The following is a 21,108-nucleotide window of genomic DNA, read 5'->3' as shown; positions in this document are numbered from 1 at the left end:
TTTTCAACACCTAGCCCAAGAAATGTGGCAAAGATGTCCCAATCAGGATACCAAGCACATTTGAGATTTATTTCAACCCTACCTCCCAACACTTTGCATATATACACACACAAGAACAAGACCATTAAAAAAACTGGAGCATTTCATCAAAAATATTTACATTATGAAAATATTAACAATTCTTGCCTTTCTCTTGATCTGGATCTTGAATAACTTTGAGCCTTTGAAGGTTTCTTGTCTTTGCGCTTTGGTCTGTCTTCTCCATTTTCTGTTGAACTTAATCGCTCCCTCCATTTGTCATGCTCCTTGTCACTTTGTTGATCAGAAGATTTCTGTTTTTTGATGGTACATTTTTCTTTTAAGTCCCGTCTTTGTTCCTGTTTTAAGAAGAAGTTGGTTCTTTCAGGAAAATAGTGCAACAAAAAGAGTTAGTATGGGTACTAAAATACAAAGATTTAATAGTGGGTTGTAAAAGCAACGACTCTTTGAATGTCTTAGAAGGAGTGAAGCAACATGCTCTCAACATTCAATGCTTTTTACAACACACCAAACCCAAGAAATAGAAATCAGAAAACTAGTGTGTTATGTTGATACACATTCAAGGGGCTGAATGGCCTACTCCTGTTCCTATACCAATAATTAGCCATCAATAATTATTCTGTACCCATGAAGTTTTATCACTGCACATCACCTACTGTCATCACTGTGGAAAAACTCTTCCAGCTATACTCGAATTAAAATTGACTCAGTCCAATCAAACATCATTTGTCTTTCACACTCATGAAATTTTCAAATGGCAGCTGCTAAACATGTGGTCTTACATTTAATAGGCGCAATGTACTCAAACAATAAAGCTAGCTTATCACATCAATTAGCTCGTAGTCCTGCTTGTAAGCAGTTTCACAGACTTACATTATAACTGCTAGGCACTTTTCACATTCTTTCTCCTCCCAAGGAAGTCAGCTGTAGCAGATAACCAATTTTTCCAAGTAGCAAAAGGCCAATTTCAATGCAAATTGGTTACCCTTTAAGACCTGACCCAAACTCAGTGCTTTACTTACCTTAGAAACTGTACCTGTCTCTGTAAATCCCCCCTTTCCCTGTATCCAGTTCCCCACACTATCCAAATAGGGAAAACTCTGCACCAACCATTTCCAAACAATAGTTTTAATTCTGCGAGGACACTGTAACTGGGCGTTCAGATCAAACTCTGAAATGTTGCCAAAATAAAGCTTTCATTTAAGAGCAACATTAAAAAAGTTGTCTGGGATGGATCAGATGATAAAATTACTAGATAAGCAGCCCATAAGTTAGTGATCCTATCTTATGATCATCTTCAAAAAAAGTTTCAATTTTTCCATTTCCATTTAAGAAATATCTTACGCACAATATCACCTGACGTTTAGAAAGAACTCCCAAACATGTGACAATTCACAGAACGTACACTTGCTACCAATGCTATGTCTTCATAGTTACAATGTCAACTAAGCTACTTCTTCAATTAAACATAAATTCGAACAAATATGTTTTCAGATGCTTAAATTCACCAGCAACGTAGCAAGTGACTTAAAAGGAAGTTGCATTTCCTAGTTTCATGCAACTATAGTGTTTAAAATAGCGCTGGTGATAAATTTAAGCAAACTACTGACGTCTCAGAAAGTTCTTGAGAATTCTATATCATATTGCAGTGGCCAATAATCACTGAGAATAGGAATTTACTCTGGATGTAGGTCAAGACTTTACTAAAACCATGTTTCATCCTGTAAACATCAAGAAGTCCAAACCTTTTTAAAAAAAAGTATAAACCTCATTTAAATTAAGCCTTTTAACATGAAGGTGTGCTGACACTAATATTTTATATGAATTTCAATATGGCTACCAAGTTTTTATTCAAATATAAACATTTTTAACTTCTAACCATACATGCACAACACCAGTGCAACAGACTGCTAAACTGCCTGACTTTCAACCGATCATCCTAGCTCCCACTCTCTATCACCTCATCTAAATGGTCATTCCTCACACAAGCCCAAAAACATTACGGTGGCCAGCTACTACATACGGCATCACAACCAAGTCCAAGCCCCACACACACCTTCCAATAGGGGGTCACCAGACTGTATCTATGACATAGTGACACACCATGCTGTACATTTACCAGTGCAAATGTACTTCTGAACATTTCATCTTACCCAGATCTCAACTCCTTTACTAACTATAAATTTGTTTTAACAAGAGACCTGCAATAACAGATTCTAGTAAGGTAATAATAACAAGCCTCTGAATGGAACCCGGTGTCACCACTGATGCCCAGAGCAAATATTTTGGCATTTAAAGCAAGAATCTTTGTAAGGATTTCAATCAGCAACAGTGAAGCAAAGTTAGTTCTGGGCTGAAGCCCAGCAAAATACATATAAGCAATAATTAGGATATAATTTACAAAGCAATATTCATTACAGGTTGGTCAGTTCTTAGAATTAAATAAAATCAAATTGAAATATTTGGACATTACCTTATTCAATATAGTTTGTGGGGAAGCAAACCCCCCCCCCAAAACCAAATTGAACTGACAATTGACTACCACAAACAAAGCAGATTTGCTGGGTGATTCTTTCAAGTTACAAAGCAAATACGAGTGCGAATGGCTGATATTTACCTTTTCAGGAGGTAGGCTTATATTTTTTGCTATTTGACTCTGCAGCGTCTTCTGCTCGCTGTGTCTCTTCGTGCATTAGCACGCTGAGTACGATTCATTATAGAAATGTTATCATGTGATCTACGTATACAAAGTAAACTTTCCAAACACAGAAAAATGCCAAAAATGTGCATTGATATCCTCCTAAATTGTCAAACCACTAAATATTAAAACTGTCAATATTTGGTCAACTTTAACCTATTTACTATAGTTTTAATTAGAATTGGGAAGAAAAATATTTATAACCAGTCACATGCTTAGGTAGGATACTGTACTTTGACACGACAGCTAAACAATTTTACTTCTGTAGACCAATTTTTTTTTGGTACTTACCATGCCGACTGTCAGTAATCAATTTAATACAATTGTCAGCAGCACTACATTTAGTTCTTAAATTACCGATATGCTACAGAAATTATTAATTACCTCTTTGCTTCTGCTGCGACTTCGTCTGTGTTTCCGGCTTTCACTTTCTGGAAAATGAAAAACTGTTACATGAACACCTGACAAACTCAGCAGAGAAGAAACTGATGAGTGTTCATTATATAAAATAATTTTAGAATTACAGCTTCTTTATTCATGCAGTGCATATTTAAAAAAAAAAATCAGAAAGAAGGATTAAGACCCAGTAGAACCGGTCACAAATTCATTTATTTTCATCAGTTCAATCCAGACCAAAAGGCAGTAGAAGATTGTGATAGAAAATGTTTTGCAAGTATTTACACTTGCAACTATGGGAAGAGCTACATAAGATTCTCAGCATGGAACCATTACATCAAAAGCAGCTCCAACCCAGGTTAGGTGCTAATCCAATGAAAGAGTGATAGTCTGGTTGTAGTCTGGCACCTGGGCCTAACAAACCTCAAATGTGACATGCATCGCCACTCTTCACTTATCTACTGTCCAACTTTTGGGCTTGTGAGTAAATTATAGCATGTGCAACTAAATTATACTTGCTGCTCCATCTTTCTCCAAGGCAATTATGCAACTAATATCTGAAGCAAAATGCATGTTTACAAGTGGTGCTCTTCACTTTCCAAAAAAAGTTTCAGTGCATATGGCTTGTAAAAAATAAGGTATTATTTAATGCACTTTGCTCACATCAGCATTAGTGTAAAAGAACAAGCAATTCATATTATTTAAAATATCTATTTCAGCACTTTTGGAAACTCATTATTATTTTCATGATTCTTATGTTCACAAATACTGAACAGGACTACAAAATGCAAACAATTTTAGCATACTTAAGCTGCTGCTACTCATTTGCTCTATGGAAAAATAGAGTTCTTTTAAAATTAATACTCAGGCACATGTTTTATGGTCAGTGAACTGCCTGAGAAGTTTCTATAGCTCTAGCAAACTAAAGATTGTGGCAGCCTAAAGCAGTCGTACAGTGGGCTACTAATGTGCTCCACCACGTAGTGGAATTCATGATTTCCTGATCTCAGGCAGGTTGTTAGGGCAAGGGGAAGGGGAATCATGGGGCAGGGGAAGTAGAGGACACCAAGTCGATGCTTCCTGCTTTTGTGCAACTCTAATGCCAGGTTACATATTGGTATTCGTAGAAGTCCTATCAAGTAATGCCTAATGGTCACCTACACAGGAGGAAAGAATATTTAGTTAAAAGAGAAAATCGTAAACTCCCAAACTGTAATAATTAATTTCCCATTTCTGACTTGAGTGCGTGTAATACTAAATTAATGATAGCGTAGAATCTTATACGCTAATAAGAACAATGTACACACCAGACTTCCGTTTCTTTTCCCTAGACCTTGATCTCGACCTAGACCGGGATCGTGAAGAATGGTGCTTGGAGCTTTTGGGAGATTTAGATGATGCCGATCTCTCACTTTTCTTTTCCGTGTCAGAAGTAGATTTTTTCAAAACTAAACCATCCTGTTCAGTATCACTTGCCTGTTGGTAGATTTAAAAAAATTGCATATGGATTGGTATTAATTTTAACATTAAAAATATTCTAGCTACAAAATTTGTTCTTGTCCCCAGTTGCCTCTTCTAAAGGTGTTGTTCCTTTGCTGGAGTATCGTTTCACCATAAAAACCACTCTCTGATTCTTAGCCTAAGTGGCTACCATTCAAGTGAGAGTCTTGACTATCACAATATCAAAGCTATCTTACCTGGTTGGTGGTGGTAGCGGGGGGGGGGGGGGGGGGGGGGGGGGTGGGGGGGCGGGGAGGGGAAAGAGGAGGCTGAGATGGCATCACGGCCAAACCTAATCCTATCCTCTCTAGTCCTTACCTGATATTCATGCATGCACACTTCCAGCAGGGGTTACTGGATAGCAACCAGGGACAGGAAGCCTAGCTGATTTCCCCCTCCGTAACAATGGGGCCAATTGTAGCACTCGTACTGCCTAACTGAGCATAGACCAAGAATTGAAACTAGGACCTTCCTGATCTATATGGCTCAGCTACTCACTGGATAGATTTGCTGAGAAACCAGGGCTGTAGTTGCCAAATATTTCTACAGGAAAGACCCCATCTATGCTCAGATCAGTATTATTTATCTGTCTATGTTCAAGCAGAAGCAAAGCTGAGGTGGGACCACTTTGAGACAGTGGACAGCCATCTTGTAGGGAATAGCAGAGATGCTTAATAAGTATTTTGCCTCAGTTTTTAACAGATGAAAGTGAGAGCGTAGGAATACCAAAGGAGGGTGCGGCAGAGTCACGAATGGAGATAAGTATTCAAAAGGAAACTGTATTAAAAATGTTTATTGAAGTAAAAGTAGAAAAGTCACTGGGACAGATAGTGGAAGCACCAGCATAGTGTTCCAAAAATGTTTGAAAGTGGGAATTGTAGCAAAGGCATGGAAGGTGGCAAATGTCACATGATTGTTCAAAAGAAAGGAATAAACCAGTGAACTGTAGACCAGTCAGTTTCACCTCAGTTGTGGATAAACCACAAATTCTACAATATGGGATAAAATTAGCCAATGCCGTTCTAAGGATTCACTAATCAGTCAGCTTGGATTTGTAAAGGGCAGTCTGTGCTCGGTTAACTTGATTTTTTTTGAGCAAATCACAGACCACATAGATAAAGGGGCTGTAGTGGATGTTGTGCTTATGGATCTTCAGAAGGCATCTGATAAGGTGCCAGATAAAAGACTTGTAACGAAAATGAGGCAGATAGTATCAAGGGGAAGGTAGCTCCATGGATAAAAAGAGCTGAGAGGCAGAAAGCATAAAGCAGGGATAAATGGATTATTTTTGGAATGACGGGACATGGGTAGCGGTTTGCCCCGGAATCTGGGAGACATCAGAAGACAAGAAAGTATCGGAATTATATCATCTTATAACTCTTTTTTAACCATGGGAGAAGTGGAAGAGATTCTGAGATGAAAGAGGAGTATGAGAGAGAGAGAGAGAGAGAGAGAGAGAGAATGAATCGCAGGTAGGGACCACTAAAGTCAGTTATTACTCATTTCCACTGTTAAATTCACTGATTTTTTGGGGTTGGTGAATCAGTAAAAACCGATTTCCTCCTGTTTCTCACCTGCACAATTTTGATTTCTCCCTGGTCTTCATGGGTCTAGAGATGCACATGCATCCTATTAGTGATGTTATACACGGTGTGTGATGATGTCACCAAGTTGATGCGCACGCATCTTGAGACCCGATTTTCAGCACCAAATTCTTGCAGGGAGTTGAGACTTGAGTAAGTTCATCCCAGATGTAGTATTCATCCATCCTCCGAAATAACGGAAAAAATCTTCCTTTAAAGGGATTCAGTTTACTTAGCAACCCAGATGTTTTTCATAAATAATATTACAATACAGATTTGGTTATAGCTTCATCTCTGCTTTTCCACTGGAATTCCTGAATATGGGTTATATAGGGAATTCACACTTTTTCAGTTTCCTCCATGTAATGTTAAGATAGGAATCTCTCCCCCGCGTCCCCCCCCCAAAAAAATGTATGATACTTTAGTCTAACATTAGATATACCTGGAGAAGGATTCTTACAATCTTTTCATGGAGCTTTGGGGGAATGTGGTTATTTGATTGAAAATCCATTGTTGGGGAATGGAACATTTCCCACTTTTTTCAGCTGGTATCAAGTATTTAAGAGTCAGGGATAGCATAAGGCAGAGGTTGCTCCTACAATGAGTTTTAATCTGAACATTGACGACATCAGTGTCATTTCAGTTTCCCTAACCAGTTAGCTTTGTAGCCTGCTTGAGTGAGATTGACAAATTGTGCAAATTTTGCACAATTTGTGATGTGGATCCGTACTGATTAGGAGCTGGATTGAGGCTGTCTAATTTAAATTAAAAAAATTGTGAACTTCCCTTACAAAAGTTGCCCAGGAATAAAGGTAGAGAAGCCAAAAAGATGAGATACGTTATGAAATCTTCCCACTTTAAACTATTAAAAATGGTTACATTATTTATTCACAGTCCAACAATCAAACTATTTCCACTAGTGAGTGTGTAGCTATAGGGCATATAAATTTAAGATCACCAAAAAACAAAGGGAGATTATGAGAAGTTTTTTTTTAAATAGAGGTTTGTTATGACATGGAATATCCCACTACAAACAGCAGAACTCAATATAACTTTTAATAGGAAAGTAAATATTTGTAATTTTTTTTAAAAAAAAGAGCATGAGAATGTGACTAAATGGGTAGCTTTCAGAGAGCTGGGACAAATAATGGTGGCTTGTCATTTAATTGAACTGCGCCATTTTATTAGTCTCTTGTTTTCTTGAGTTTTAGTGACATTCCAAATAAACTAATTTTCTCTGAATTTACCCTAGTTTTCTGGGACCCAATCTCCTCCCTGATTTTCTCTTGGTTTTTGATGCTAAAACTAAAAACTCACACAACAGGTTTTGAAATTGATTTGATTGATCCTCAATCACAGGGGAAGGCATGGTAGAAAGATTTAGGAACCCAAAAGTAAACGAGGCCCCAGACTATGACTAAAAGAGCTGATAGAATTGGTTCTGAAGATTGCAAATCCACTCACTGATATATTTCAAAGTTCACTGAAATCCCAACTGATCGGAAGGTAGTGAATGTGAGCCCCATCTTTAAAAGAGGTCAAGGGATGAACCGTCAAATTACAGACCTATCATTCTTACTTCAATTGTGGGGAAACTGTTTGAGACAGGACAGAGTCAGATTTAAGAGAGCCTGGTATCAGAAGGTCAGTTCTAACTAATTGACTGGATTTCTTTGAGGAAGTTAAAGATCTGGTGGATAAGGGTGAGGCAGTGGATGTTATCTACCTGGACTTCAGGAAGTCACTGTCCCATATAAGAACATAAGAAATAGGTGCAGGAGTAGGCCATACGCCCCCCGAAATCATGGCTGATCTTTTACCTGAACTCCAGTTTCCCACCCTATCCCTTGATTCCCTTAGTGTCCAAAAATCTATCAATCTCAGTCTTGAATATACTCAACGACTGAGCATCCACAGCCCCCCGGGGTAGAGAATTCCAAAGATTCACGACCCTCTGAGTGAAGAAATTCCTCCTCATCTCAGTCCTAAATGGCCGACCCCTTAGCTTGAGACTATGACTCTTAGTTCTAGACTCTCTAACCAGGGGAAACAGCCTCTCAGCATCTACCCTGTCAAGGTATAAAATTCTTAGAGGCATTACAATGCAACAAACTCCAGAGAATATAGGCCCATTCTACTCAATAACAGACTGATTGACATGGGATAGATGGGGGCGAAGTATTAAACTGGATTTATATAAGGCTGAAAGGTAGATAGCGTTAAGTACCAGTGAAACGGCAGGGGTTGATGATCCAGCCACAGTTATTTAGAAATTTTATAACTAATTTTAAGGGTGGAATATTTTCCAAATTGTTCGTTTCCAAATGATACCAAATCGGATAGAGTGACCAATGAAGCTAGCCAATGTACAATAATCCAAAGAAATATTCACAGGCTAGGGCAGAGAAGTGGCAAGTGAACTTTGACAGATATATGTTCAATCGAGATTAGGATGCGAGAAAGGGATTACAAATTAAATGGCAACATGCTTAAAGTTAACAGAGGAAAGACATCTCACTATTTTGGTGGTCAGGAAGGCTGATTCTGGAACTAACAGGGCTGAGTTAGTTTGTATAAAGATTGCCTACCCTGGGACTTCACTCTCTGGAGGACAATGTCAAGGGAGCACTTGTTAGGTGTTTTTAAAATGGTAACAGGTATGAAAAATTTGGATGAAGTTCTTCTGTTGGGCTCAATTTAGAAGAAACTAACTTGCATTTATATAGCGTTATCTAGAGAGTGACGTCCCAGGTTAGACAATCTTTGCACATAACTCAGTCCTGTAAGTTCAGAAATCAGCCTTCCTGCCATGCACTCTCCAATAATTCTACATCTTTTATCTAGTCTCTTTCACGATCTCAGGACGTCCCAAAGTGCTTCACCGTCAGTAAAGTACTTTTGAAGTGTAGTCACTGTTGTAACGTAGGGAAAGGCAGCAGCTAATTTGTGCACAAGGTCCCACAAACAGTAAAGAGGTAAGTGACCAATTAAACTGTTTTAATTATGTTGGTTGCAGGATAAATGTTGACCAGGACACCGGAGGAACTCTCCAGCTCTTTTTTGAATAGGGCCATAGGATCTTTTACATCCACCTGAAGGGCAGAAAGGGCCTTGGTTTAACGTCTCATCCGACAGGCGACACCTCTGACAGTACATCATTCACTCAGTATTCCACTGGCGTGTCAGCGAGATTATGTGGTCAAGTGAGGCTTGAACACACAACCTTCTAACATAGTGGCAAAAGTGCTACCACTGAGTCAAGGCTGACACTTAAAAAGTCCAAAAAAAACATTTAGGCAACTATTTAAAAAAAAAGTATAAGGGTGATGGAACCAAAACCATAGCAGGTTTAAAAGAAAAGGACCTGATGAATGTCTATTAGGAAACAGTATATAAGGCGATTAGTTCTAGAATCACAGGAAGGAAACTAATGGGAGATGTGAACAGGTCAGTTAGATGGATAAACGGCCTTTTCCTACCCAAAACGGTACTATATTCTCCATTTATACAAATGATTTCGACATGGGAACAGGAGGAATATTAAAATTTGATAAATTAGGTTGCATGACAAACAGCTACAAAGAATGCAGGAGGTCAGAGACAAATTAGCAGAGTGAGCAGATGGGTGGCAATGCTGAGAAATCTGGAATATTACACTGTGGAAAAGAACAGTGAAAGGAAGCATACCATAAACAGTAAGATTTTTAAGATCGAAGGAACAGATATCCAGGAGTGCAGATACATTTATCTCAAAGTGGGAGCTTCAAATAGATTCTGAGAGACCAGTGTCCAGGAAGTTTGTTTACATTTGATAATCAAGTTTGTGATTTTTTAATGCACGCTGCATCATATCTCAATCGACTTAGGGCTGAGAAGAAATCTCCAATGTCAGTGAATTATAAAAAATCAACTTTTGTGTTGATATTGGCCCAAATTTCACTCTGTTGGTAGGCAAGTAAAAAAATTATACTCAAAAAGCAAAAACCTTCAAAGGGATTTTTCTAATATCTGACTGTTGCTAGATGTGAAGACAAACATAAACAATGGATAGCAGGGTCTTCAATTTCTTCCAGACAAAGCTCCAAACAAGGTTATGTACAAAATAAAAGTATATTTAACAGTAATCAGTAACACTGATACAAGTTAGCATTTGCAACACTTCATCTTCCATCACTCTCTCTCAAGAACATTCGAGATTTTGCCTAACATACCCAATACCCCTCTCTTCTTCGACAGTGGTGAGAGGAGCTACAAGTCCACCTTCCCACAACCGAACCCCCAGGATTGCTAAACAAAAAGTCACTGATTGTACCTCTAAATAATTTGCATAACTTTAAAAACAAACTATATATATCTATATTAAAAATCTTGTGTGCAAACATCCATTTTTCAATTTTATATTAGAATGCCTACATAAACTTGTCATGATGTCATGTCACTATCAACCAGCGGAGGCACTGCAGCACCACTAACGGCAGAAGGCAGTAATTAGTGTGACAAGTTTACATAGGCAGTTTCCATTATAAACGTGGAGGTAGGGATTTATGATAGAAATATTTAAAAAAGGACAGAATATACACCTTTAAAAATTCATAAGTTTTCATTTTAATACAAAAACAAAGGCCTCATTAGATACAAATTACACAACTCATTTTGGTACAAGGGTAAGTGAAGGAAACTAAACTGCATACATGTATTTTTGTAAATGTTAAATTATGACATGCTAGCTGCTTTAACATTTTACTTTTGTAAAAATTCTGAAAATTTTCACTGTCCATTAACGATTATCGTTTAGATATATACTGGAAACAATTTCTCATTTTCAGAAAAGAGGCAGTTTCTGGAAAATTTGAAATACAAGAATACTGAACAGTTAATTCTACCAGAAAATTGCTCATATTAGATATACGTATCAATTACACTAAAATCAAAACCAGCCTGGCTGTGAATTTAATGGGGAAAAAAAATCTGATTTCATCTGCACGACACTAAATTTGTTGGTGTTCCAGATGCATCTCCAACCCGGTTCACCACAAGCGCCGACGGTACTATGTTGAGCCAAATTGGCTGGGGACTCAAGCGCTGTTTTAAGCCCCAGAAGTTTTCGGCTGTAACAAACCCTCCAAATATTCTTTCTGATGCAAAATATGTCCATAAACTAAGCAATAAGTATGTATTCATATATATTTTATAAATATTATATACATAAAAACACGTGTAGGATTGTTGAGAAACGATGGCGAGTCGGAGGTTCTACTGGTTACGTCCATTTAAAACACCATTTGCAGAACAAACCAGCCCACTCATAAAGCTGCTGAACGCACCATCCACTGACACTGGCTTAACCATGTTAGTCGAAGAAAAGCAAGGCAAAATCGGATTTTCTAATAATATATGGGAAATTGCCACATACAATGTAATTTGGGAGGTGATTCGTGCTTATGTATTTTTTTTAAAAAGAGGAATATTCCAGAAAACAAAATATTTCCAACATGGCGCCTGCCGCCATTTTCTATTGAGCACCTTCGCTACTCCACCATAAAGCTGCGGATTTTGGAAAAATCACATTTTTACCCGAATTATCATACAGAACTAAAAAAAACATTATTTCTTTGCCAACACTTACCGCCATATTTCCAAGATGTTTTCGTGAGAAAAATAACCGTCTCTCCGCCACCAACAGGCTCACCCACCGTCTCGCCGCCGACAGTTTCCTCAGTGACGATGGTGAACCTCCTCCCAGCGCGCTAGTGCATTGTGCGCGCGCACCGACCCGCCTCCAGAAGCTTTACCAGGCCTGTCAAAGCATCATGATTTAGAGTGAAACTCATTCATTTGGATTCAAAAATATAACCTGTTTGGATGTATGGATTTTCAGCCTGTTTCAATATGTTTGATAATAAATCTTACTCCCAGGATTTAGGCGAGCCCCCTGCAGCTGCACTTAACAGACAGAACAATTTGCATTTATATTGAGCCTTTAACGCAAAGAAATGTTTAAGGCATAACGAAAATGGAAGCCAAACCAGGAGGGGAGAATTGCTTGAATAGATGAGTTTGGAGAAGGTTTTCATGGGTGGGGAGAAAGTTGGCGAGAGAGTTCCAGGTAGTAGGGTGAAGTGGCTGAAGATTCTGCCACTGATGGTGGGGCAAACGAGGGGAGGGCTACCCAGCAGCCTACAGTTATAGAAACGGAGGAGATATGGGGCTGGAGGAATGCAGAGACAGGATGGGGCAAGGTCACAGATAAATTTACAGATAAGGAGAAGGATTTTTAATTTAATACGTTGGGAGACCCTGCACTGCAAGTTAAAACCCTATACTGAAAGTTAAAACCCTGTACAGAAAGTTGAAATGTAATAGTAATTGTCACTAACTGTAAATAAACTCTTTAATAAAAAAAATACATTGAGAGATGGGAAGTGAGTGTAGGTTAATGAGGATGGGGCTTGATGGGTGAGCAGGACTTAATGCAGCACAAGATATGTGCAGCAGAGTTTTGGACAAGTTGGAGTTTGTGGCCTTTGGAGGCTAACTGGGAGAACATTAGCCGAGTTGAGTCTGGAGGTAAAAAAGGCACGTATAAGGGTTTGTGCAGTGGAGGAGCTGAGGTAGGGGCAGAAATGTGCAATATCGTAAAGGAGGAAGTAAATGGGCTTGGTGATGTACAGGAAACTTCACCTTTGCCATGGTAGCTGTGATGGGAACAATTTGAGGTGATGAATTAAGAACACCATACTATCTTCAATGATTTTTTTCTACAGCATATTACATCAAAAGCAACAATGATAGTTATACCATCTTAAACGTGTAATAACATATGAGCAACACAATATATACATATCTTTTTTGGTCAGCTTCCACCATTGCAACCTGCATTTGTAAGCAAATGAGAAAAGGTTTGCTAAACAGTTTTCATGATAGTAACCTTTTAAAGACACATTTTGGTCAAACAGTGAGGTTTTGTGAATACTCAGCTCGTGGAACAGTTGGGTACATCCTGTTCTGCTAATTCTGATCAATTGTTGCATTTTGGCTGCTGGGGCAAGTCACAAGAGATGTTATAGCTGCCACAACAGAAAACATGTACAATGCTGTTTTTGGATTTCCTTCTATTCGAATGGTAGGCATGTCTGGTGGAGACGACTTATTGTTTAAAATAACACTCAATTAGCATTTCCAATTATAAAAATTCTGATTAACCCTATTTGTCACTTGCACAGTGGCCTGCCAGGTTGGGTCTCCCTCCCTATAGACTGCTCTGTGACATCTTTGAATAGCGCAATGATAATTGAATTACATAGGGTAATGTTAAGTGAGCAGGCAGTAAACAGTTAGGTAACTAACTGATGGCTTCACCTGTGTTTGTGTACATAAAGAAGCACCCTGCGTCAACCAGCTGGAAAAGACACTTGAACGAGTCCAGTGTTCCTGAGTATTTAAGTTCCTCTGCAATATCACAAAGGGGAGCTTCCCCACATGTCCTATAGCAGCTCCATTGAAAAGAACAGGAGCGGAAACTATGCAACACCTGCTAATACTGCATATCCTGCAGTCACATGGGTTTCAGAATTGTCACTGAGATCTATTTCCCTACTGTTTTCAAAATCTGGAAGGCTAAAAGGTAAAATAATCATTACAAGAAATTCTTTACAGAGTAACAAAATAAAGTTTGTCTATCTGAGTACATTCTAAAATAATTATAGAAGCTATGCACAGACTTCAGTGCAAAGATCCGTAAACAATATCTGTTATTTTTGGCAATCTGTTGTACAGAATTGCAACAGTGAAGTCGTAAGATTCCTACAAAGAAAACAATATAAAATACAATTTGCTGTGTTCCAATTTTAATTCTAAAAAGTTTCCATTCTCTTTTTGCTGCAGTTTTAGTCACATAATTTACTATGTGAAAAATGTGTCCTTTCCTAACATTATGGATCAAATTTATCATCAAAAGTGCTGCTTATAAAAATTGGAGACCTCTTGATTACTCTGCAATTTTCTGACAGGCAATTTAAAGTACAGAGCCACTTTACAAGGTAACTGTACTTTTGGAATTTTAGCTTTTCTGCTGTATAAATTGTCCTGCAGAATCGCACTGCAGTATTTTTTTAAAACTAAAAGGAGGGAAGAGAAACGACCAAAAGTAATGGCAGTTTACACCCTAACTGGACACAATTATCCAATACCTTTCCAGTGATGTCAGAAATTGTACCAATAAATTTTGCAAGCAACAAACAACATCTGTGCTTCTTCTGTGAGCTGGGCTGTGTTTTCTCTGCAAGCTAGATTGTGCTCTACTCCTTTGGGCCAGTCTATTAAGTTGAGACAGGCAATTCTTCCTCCGACAGACCCAGTTGAGTGGAGCGGTCACATGTTCCCTCCTCCAGCTTGTGGTGGGCGTTGCCAGCCTCTAAGCGCGAGGAATGCTGGGAGTTTGTCCCTGTCCCGCCAATTTAAAATCAGTTTGTGAGGAGAGGTGCTGGATTATTTTCCGAAAAGGCTTTTGAATTGTATTCGGATCGTTTTGAATGATACTTTACTTCATTTTTATTTGGGGTTGGTGTCATTGTTGACGGTAGGGAATCATTTTAATTGCTGTATTTGGTAATGCGAGTTCTTCCCGGTTTGCTGAGGACCCGGCATTTTGGGCCTTTCAAATAATTACTGGGCATTTGGGGAGAAGACAACTATGTGTCGCAAAATAGTAAATACATCCAAAAAGCTACATTTTCCCCATGCTTAACGATCAGAGCAGTTCTTCCGCCTTGGTTTTATATTGTAGGTAACCTATAAATAATCCACTTGAAGCTGAGGCATATCATACTGCATTTTTATCAGTCTAGCCTGAGGAATGTTTCGGTGCAAACTCTGGTTGTCAAGCATCAAGTGTTTATTACTGGAGGACCTTGAAGCAACTTGAGCCTCCTATTCACCATTTAAATTTTCTATATTATCATGTGATATACTCTCCTCCCCCGTTGACCAGCTGGGGAGGACTGCCCCCGACTGGTTCCATTCCTATCTCTCCAGTCCTGGATAGAGATGGTTTCTCTTCCTGCTCCCGCACTGTTACCTCGCAAGTCCCCCAAGGATCTATTCTTGGCTGCTCCTAGTTCTCATCTATGTGCTGCCCCTCGGCGATATCATCCGAAAAAATCATCAGGTTCCACTAATGACATCCAGCTCTATCTCACCACCACCTCTCTCAACCCCACCACTGCCTTCGATTTGTCACTCTACTTGTCCGACATCACTATTGGATGAGCAGAAATATCCTCCGATTAAACATTGGGAAGACCGAAACCATTGCTTTCAGACCCCACCACGAATTCCATTTCCTAGCTACCGACTCCATCCCTCTCCCTACCCACTATCTGAGGTTGAACCAGACAGTTCGCAACGTTGGTGTCCTATTTGATCCTGAACTGAGCTTCTGACCCCATATTCTCTCCATCGCCAAGACCGCCTACTTCCACCTCCGTAACATCGTCCATCTCTGCTCATCCGCTGCTGAAACCCTCATTCACACCGTTGTTACCTCGAGACCTGATTATTCCAATGATTTCCTGGCCAGCCTCCCACCTTGCCTACCTCCCTACCTCCTCCAGGCCTACAACCCTCCGATCTCCGTGCGCCTCCAACTCTGGCCTCTTGCGCATCCCTGATTTTCATTGCTCCACCATTGGAGTCCGTGCTTTTGGCAACCTAGGTCCCAAGCTCTGGAATTCCTTCCCTAAACCTCTACCTCTTTAAGACATTCACCCCTCTACCCCTCTCCTTTTAAGGTGTTCCTTAAAACCTACCTATTTGACCAAGCTTTTGGTCACCTGCCCTAATATCTCCTATGTGGCTCAGTATCAAATTTTGTTTAATAACACTTCTGTGAAGTGCCTTGGAACATTTTACTATGTTAAAGGCGCTATACAAATGCAAATTGTTATTGTTGTTGATAGCTTGTGAATGTTATTTTTTGACTAAAAACAAAACCTGAAATACATGTTCATCTTGAATTGCATGTTTATGCCTGTCGGATGATTAGAGTTCAGAAGAAGGTTTAAAATTTTACTAAGAAATGGTCAAGTTCATAACATTAGAAAATGTTCTTCAGCCCATTCAACTTTGTCCCTCTAGTACCTAATTCTCCCATTTTAGCATCCAGATGCCTTTTCAAGTCCTTATTACTTTCAACTCTTATCACCTACTGCCAGTGAGAAAGCAGTGCCTGACAGACCTTTCTTACTCTGCTGTGCTTGTTAAATTCAAAAATATGGGCATAGTAGCATAGGAATACAATGTTGCATCTTGCGCTGACAGAGAGGAGAATGGTGGACCAGAACTGGACAGTACTGTAGGAGGTTGCTGCAGGATTCATACTAGGCTAACTCACCTAGGCGCATGAACACTACAGATATATGCAACAAGTATAGGCATCCTGCAAGTGGGAGGCCAGTGTTGGAGAGTCCAGGAGAGTGAGACCAGCCCTGGAATTGCTAAGGAAAGCCATAGTTATTTTGCTATAGTAAAGTGAAATGTATGCTAAGTACTGGGATCACATCAAAATTTTGTGTCAAAGTATCCACTGTATCTGTTTTAAATGTAGTTTTCACTAATCTAGATTCATGTCCTTTGACTTACTTTGAAGTAATCTATGTTTAGCTTATTGGTACCACTTAATATCTTTTATACCTTGAGTTTCCTTCTGCCTCTCCCCTTTAACCACCATTTAATCAGAATTGTGTTATCTATTTTTAGTTGCTTTGCCACATTATCTGGATATTGAAAATGATTGATTCTGAGGTCCCTTTTGAAAGGTGCAGTTGTACTATAACTTCTGGTCTGAGACTGAATCTATAGCTTGCAATGCTCAGTCACAGACTCGTATTGTTCAGTTGATGTATTGAGCTTAGCGACAAAGGAGCTCCTACAGTATTGTCCAGTGCCTAGGTGGAAGTAGCCAGTGTTTGTGATGGATGGGATATATGGTCAAATGTTTACTGGTTGAAAAGAAAGCCTAGGTTACGAACAGTAATTTTCAGCCCAAGACAATGGCTAGGGATGGGGATGGATCTGTGGCAAGGATGCAGAGTTTGGGGTGGGAGCCAATGACAGTGCCCCAGTTTTTAACTCTGGGTAGGTTTTGGGCGGGTGGGTATAAAGATGAGTTGCAAACTCGCCTGCTGCTCCTGAACTGAGGCCAGGGCTATTTTAACTCCTGGGTCTCATTAAATCTCGTTGGCTGACTCCCTCCCCACCCCAAATGGGTGAGTAGTTGGGAAGCAGCGGAAATCTGTGTAGCCTGGAGGTTGCCTGCCAATACAAGGTAGGTGACGGCATCGGCCTCTGGGACCATCTCATGGGGGTCTCGTGTTCAGGAAGGGGGTTGTCCAGGGCAGGAGAAGCCGAAGCTTTCCATGTGGGGCCTGGAGGAACACTCCTGGTTATCCTGGACCCACAAGGAAAATTTTTTTAAAAAAAAAAACAACATCCCTGTTTGGGCCACTGCTGGCCCCGAACTTTATGGGGGCAGGAAGAGAAGCCATTACTGGAGATGCTCTGGTCATGATTGGCTAAGTAACAGTGGAACCAAGTAAGGGCAGTCCCATTGAGCTGGACAACGGAGGAGAAGCGTTGGAGGAGAATGATGTGGTTGATTGATTGTGTCGAAGGCTGCAGAGAGAACAAGGAAGGAAGATGGACCACGGTCGTAGTCACAGTGGATGTCATTTGTGACTGAGTACTGTAGTTTGAGTTGTGGCAGGAGTGGATTCCTGATCGGAGAGATTAAGATACAGATTCAGATCTGGTTGGAGCTGCACTGCGGGTGGTATAAAGTCTAAGTTACGTAGTGCTGGTTCACCATTTCTATGTTTTTTGGGGATCAGATAGGGTGAAGAAAAAAAATTCTGATAGGGTAGCTTCAGTTGAACTGGTGTTTTCAAGCATACACCTGCTCTTTCTATGAAACCTATTTGTCTGTAACTGAAAGGAAGAGTGGCATTTGCTGGGATTTTAAACAAAAATCAGGGAGCAAAATTATTGGTGCAGGATCAGAAAGGAACAATGGTCATTAGTTATGACTTATTACTGTGCAGATGATGTAGTTGTTTACTGTTGGTTGTCATGGATCTAGACCACATTACTAACGGGTAAGGATAATGATGTGGCACAGCATGGCTTCCTGTGGCAAAAACAAATTTTAGACCTACTGTATATAACATTTTGCTACCCAAGTGCTGCAATTTTTGCATTAGAAATCATAGATAAAGTGAAAATACTTGATTTTGAGTGGATCGAACCAATAAATCACTTGCCCTGGCAATTTATGAAGTCCTTTCATAGAATAGTACAGCATAGAAGGAGGCCATTCAGCCCATTGTGCCTGTGCCAGTTCTTTGAAAGCTATCTGATTAGTCCCACTCCACTGTTCTTTCCCTATAGCCCTGCAAATTTTTCCATTTCCAGTATACATCCAAAAAATTCTCATCTCCCCTCTGGTTCTCTTGCCAATTATCTTAAATCTGTGTCTTCTGATTAGTGACCCTCCTGCTAGTGGAAACAGTTTCTCCTTACTTACTCAATCAAAACCCTTCATAATTTTGAGCACCTCTGTTAAATCTCCCTTTAATCTTCTCAATCCCAGCTTCTATAGTCTCTCTATGTAACTGAATTCCTTCATTCCTGATATTCTAGTAAATCCCTTCTGCACCCTCTCTAAGACCTTGACATCCTTCCTAAAGTGTGGTGCCTGGAACTGGACACAATACTCCAGCTGAGGCCTAACCAATGATTTATAATGGTTTCGCATAACTTTCTTGCTTTTGTACTCTGCTTTGATTTGTAAAGCCAAGAGTCCCATATACTTTTTAAACAGCCGTAACAACTTGTCCTGCCACCTTCAAAGATTTGTGTATGTGAACCCCCACCCCGGTATCTCTGTTCCTGCACCCCGTTTAAAATTGTGCCATTCAATTTATATTGTCTCTCCTCATTCTTCCTTCCAAAATGCATCTCATCACGCTTCTCTGCATTAAATTTCATCTGCCGCATGTCTGCCCACATCACCAGTCTCTTTACGTCCTCCTGAAGTTTGCTACCTAAAAAACAACTTTTCACTACTACTCTCTGCTTTCTGTCTCTTAGCCAATTTTGTATCCACACTGCCATTGCCCCTTTAATCACATGGGCTTCAATTTTACTAACAATGTAGCACTTTATCAAACACTTTCTGAAAGTCCATATATACAACATCAACTACACTACCTTCCTCGACCCTCTCGTGACCATTTCACTTCAGGAGAACCTTGCATACAACATCAACTTTTTCCACTCCCTTTCAAAAAAAAATGTTGCATCGAAGTGGGCTTGTAAATTAGTGTTTCCAAAAGATGGTGCATTTCCCTTATGGTGTAACTATGTATCAATGTTGTTCGGGATGGTGATGCCTTTTAGGTAGCCAGTGGGATTGGTAACTATGTGATGAGCCATCACTTGCTGGACTGCAGGAACCATATAATTAACAATTTTGCATGTAAAATTATGTATGAAGTCAAGTAGTGAAAGTCTTGGGGAAATATTAAATTAGGGGTGCAGACTTGTGTGCGTCTGGCACACAACTGGTTTAGCCATCCATCACCAGATTTGGCTGGACTACATCAAATGCTATCAGGTCTCGCTCTACTTCGTCAAAATCACCCACTACTCCAGGATCATCCTGTACAGCAAAGATAACCCCCAGCTTATTTTCTCCACTACCAACTGTCTCTCCTTAAACCCCTCTGCTCATTCCACCCCCACATCCAACAACAAGTGTGAGGAATTCATGGACTTCTTCATCACCTAAGGTTGAGACCATTCGTTGAACTGTCTTATTTCCTTTGCCCCTTCCTCTTGCCCACTAAGCCTAGACTTCCGCCTGCCTAAGCCCTAAAGCCATGTCTTTCTCTAGTTTCTCCACTTATGCCCCCTCCGAATTCATCTTGTCCATGAGACTCATCCTGCTCCCTTAACCCCACTTTCACTCAGCTGCTGATCACCCAACATTCCCTTCCTGGCTCCTATTCTAGCTGAATTTATTAATGGTTTCCTTTCCTTCGGTACTGTCCTTCTCTCTTTCAAAATTACTGTACTTCAAAAAAACCCACCCTTGACCTGTCACACCATCTCCAAAATCCCTTTCCAATATCTTGAATATGTTGTCGCCTCCCAAATCTGTTCCCACTTTACCTGCAACTCCCATGTAAGAATCTTTCCAATCAGGTTTCTGTCCCTACCGCAACACTGAATCAGCCCTAATCAGAGTCACAAATGACATCCTCTGTGACTGTGACCATGGTGCATTATCCCTCGATTTCTCTGCAGCCTTTGACATGGTTGACCAGACCATCCTCCTCCATGCCTTTTCTTTGTTATCCAGCTCAGTGGGATTGCCATCGCTTGGTTTCACTCTTACCAATCCAATCACAGCCAGAGCGTCTCCAACAATGGCTTATTTTCCCACCACTGCACTGTTATGTCCAGAGTTCCCCAAGGATCTATCCATGCACACCCCCCACCCCCACCCCTCTCATTTACATGCTTCCCCTTAGGACAGTATCTGCAGACATAAGGTCAGCTTCTCATGTACTCTGACGACACCCAGTTCTACCTCTCCATCACCTCTCTTGACTGTTCTGCTGCTTCTGTGTTGTCAGACTGCTTGTTCGATATCCAGTTGTGGATGAGTCGCAATTTCCCCCTGTTAAACATTGGGAAGACTGAAGCCATTGTCTTGGGCCTCTGCCAAAAACTCTGTACCTTGCCACCAATTCCACCCTCCACCCCCCGCCCCAGCCATTTTCTCAGGCTGAATCACACTGTTTTCTCTCAGCAGCCTATTCGACCCTGAACTGA

At 40.1% G+C, this 21,108-nt stretch overlaps 2 protein-coding genes across 3 annotated transcripts in view; one reads left to right on the top strand and one right to left on the bottom strand.

Moving 5' to 3' along the window:
- rsrc2 (arginine/serine-rich coiled-coil 2) overlaps positions 1-11,970 on the bottom strand; it is a 44,038-nt gene extending 32,068 nt beyond the window's left edge. Inside the window, exons 1-4 of one of the 2 annotated variants that reach the window (XM_068005765.1) lie at positions 11,843-11,970; positions 4,441-4,609; positions 3,122-3,168; positions 187-377 (exon numbers count right to left, since the gene is read on the bottom strand). In XM_068005765.1, the coding sequence (XP_067861866.1) occupies positions 187-377; positions 3,122-3,168; positions 4,441-4,609; positions 11,843-11,848 (413 nt within the window). In that variant the 5' untranslated portion in view covers positions 11,849-11,970. The remainder of the gene's footprint in view (positions 1-186; positions 378-3,121; positions 3,169-4,440; positions 4,610-11,842) is intronic. The other variant, XM_068005766.1, reaches the window with a different exon arrangement.
- Positions 11,971-14,682: 2,712 nt separating this feature from the next.
- Positions 14,683-21,108, top strand: part of kntc1 (kinetochore associated 1) — a 120,968-nt gene continuing 114,542 nt past the window's right edge. Inside the window, exon 1 of the mRNA XM_068005764.1 lies at positions 14,683-14,794. The gene's annotated coding sequence lies outside the window, so the exon portion shown is untranslated. The remainder of the gene's footprint in view (positions 14,795-21,108) is intronic.

The sequence above is a fragment of the Heptranchias perlo genome, chromosome 25 (assembly GCF_035084215.1).
Source record: "Heptranchias perlo isolate sHepPer1 chromosome 25, sHepPer1.hap1, whole genome shotgun sequence".
NCBI classification, from domain to species: domain Eukaryota; kingdom Metazoa; phylum Chordata; class Chondrichthyes; order Hexanchiformes; family Hexanchidae; genus Heptranchias; species Heptranchias perlo.
Note: the sequence above shows the minus strand (reverse complement) of the source record. Positions and strands in the feature narration are given on the sequence as shown.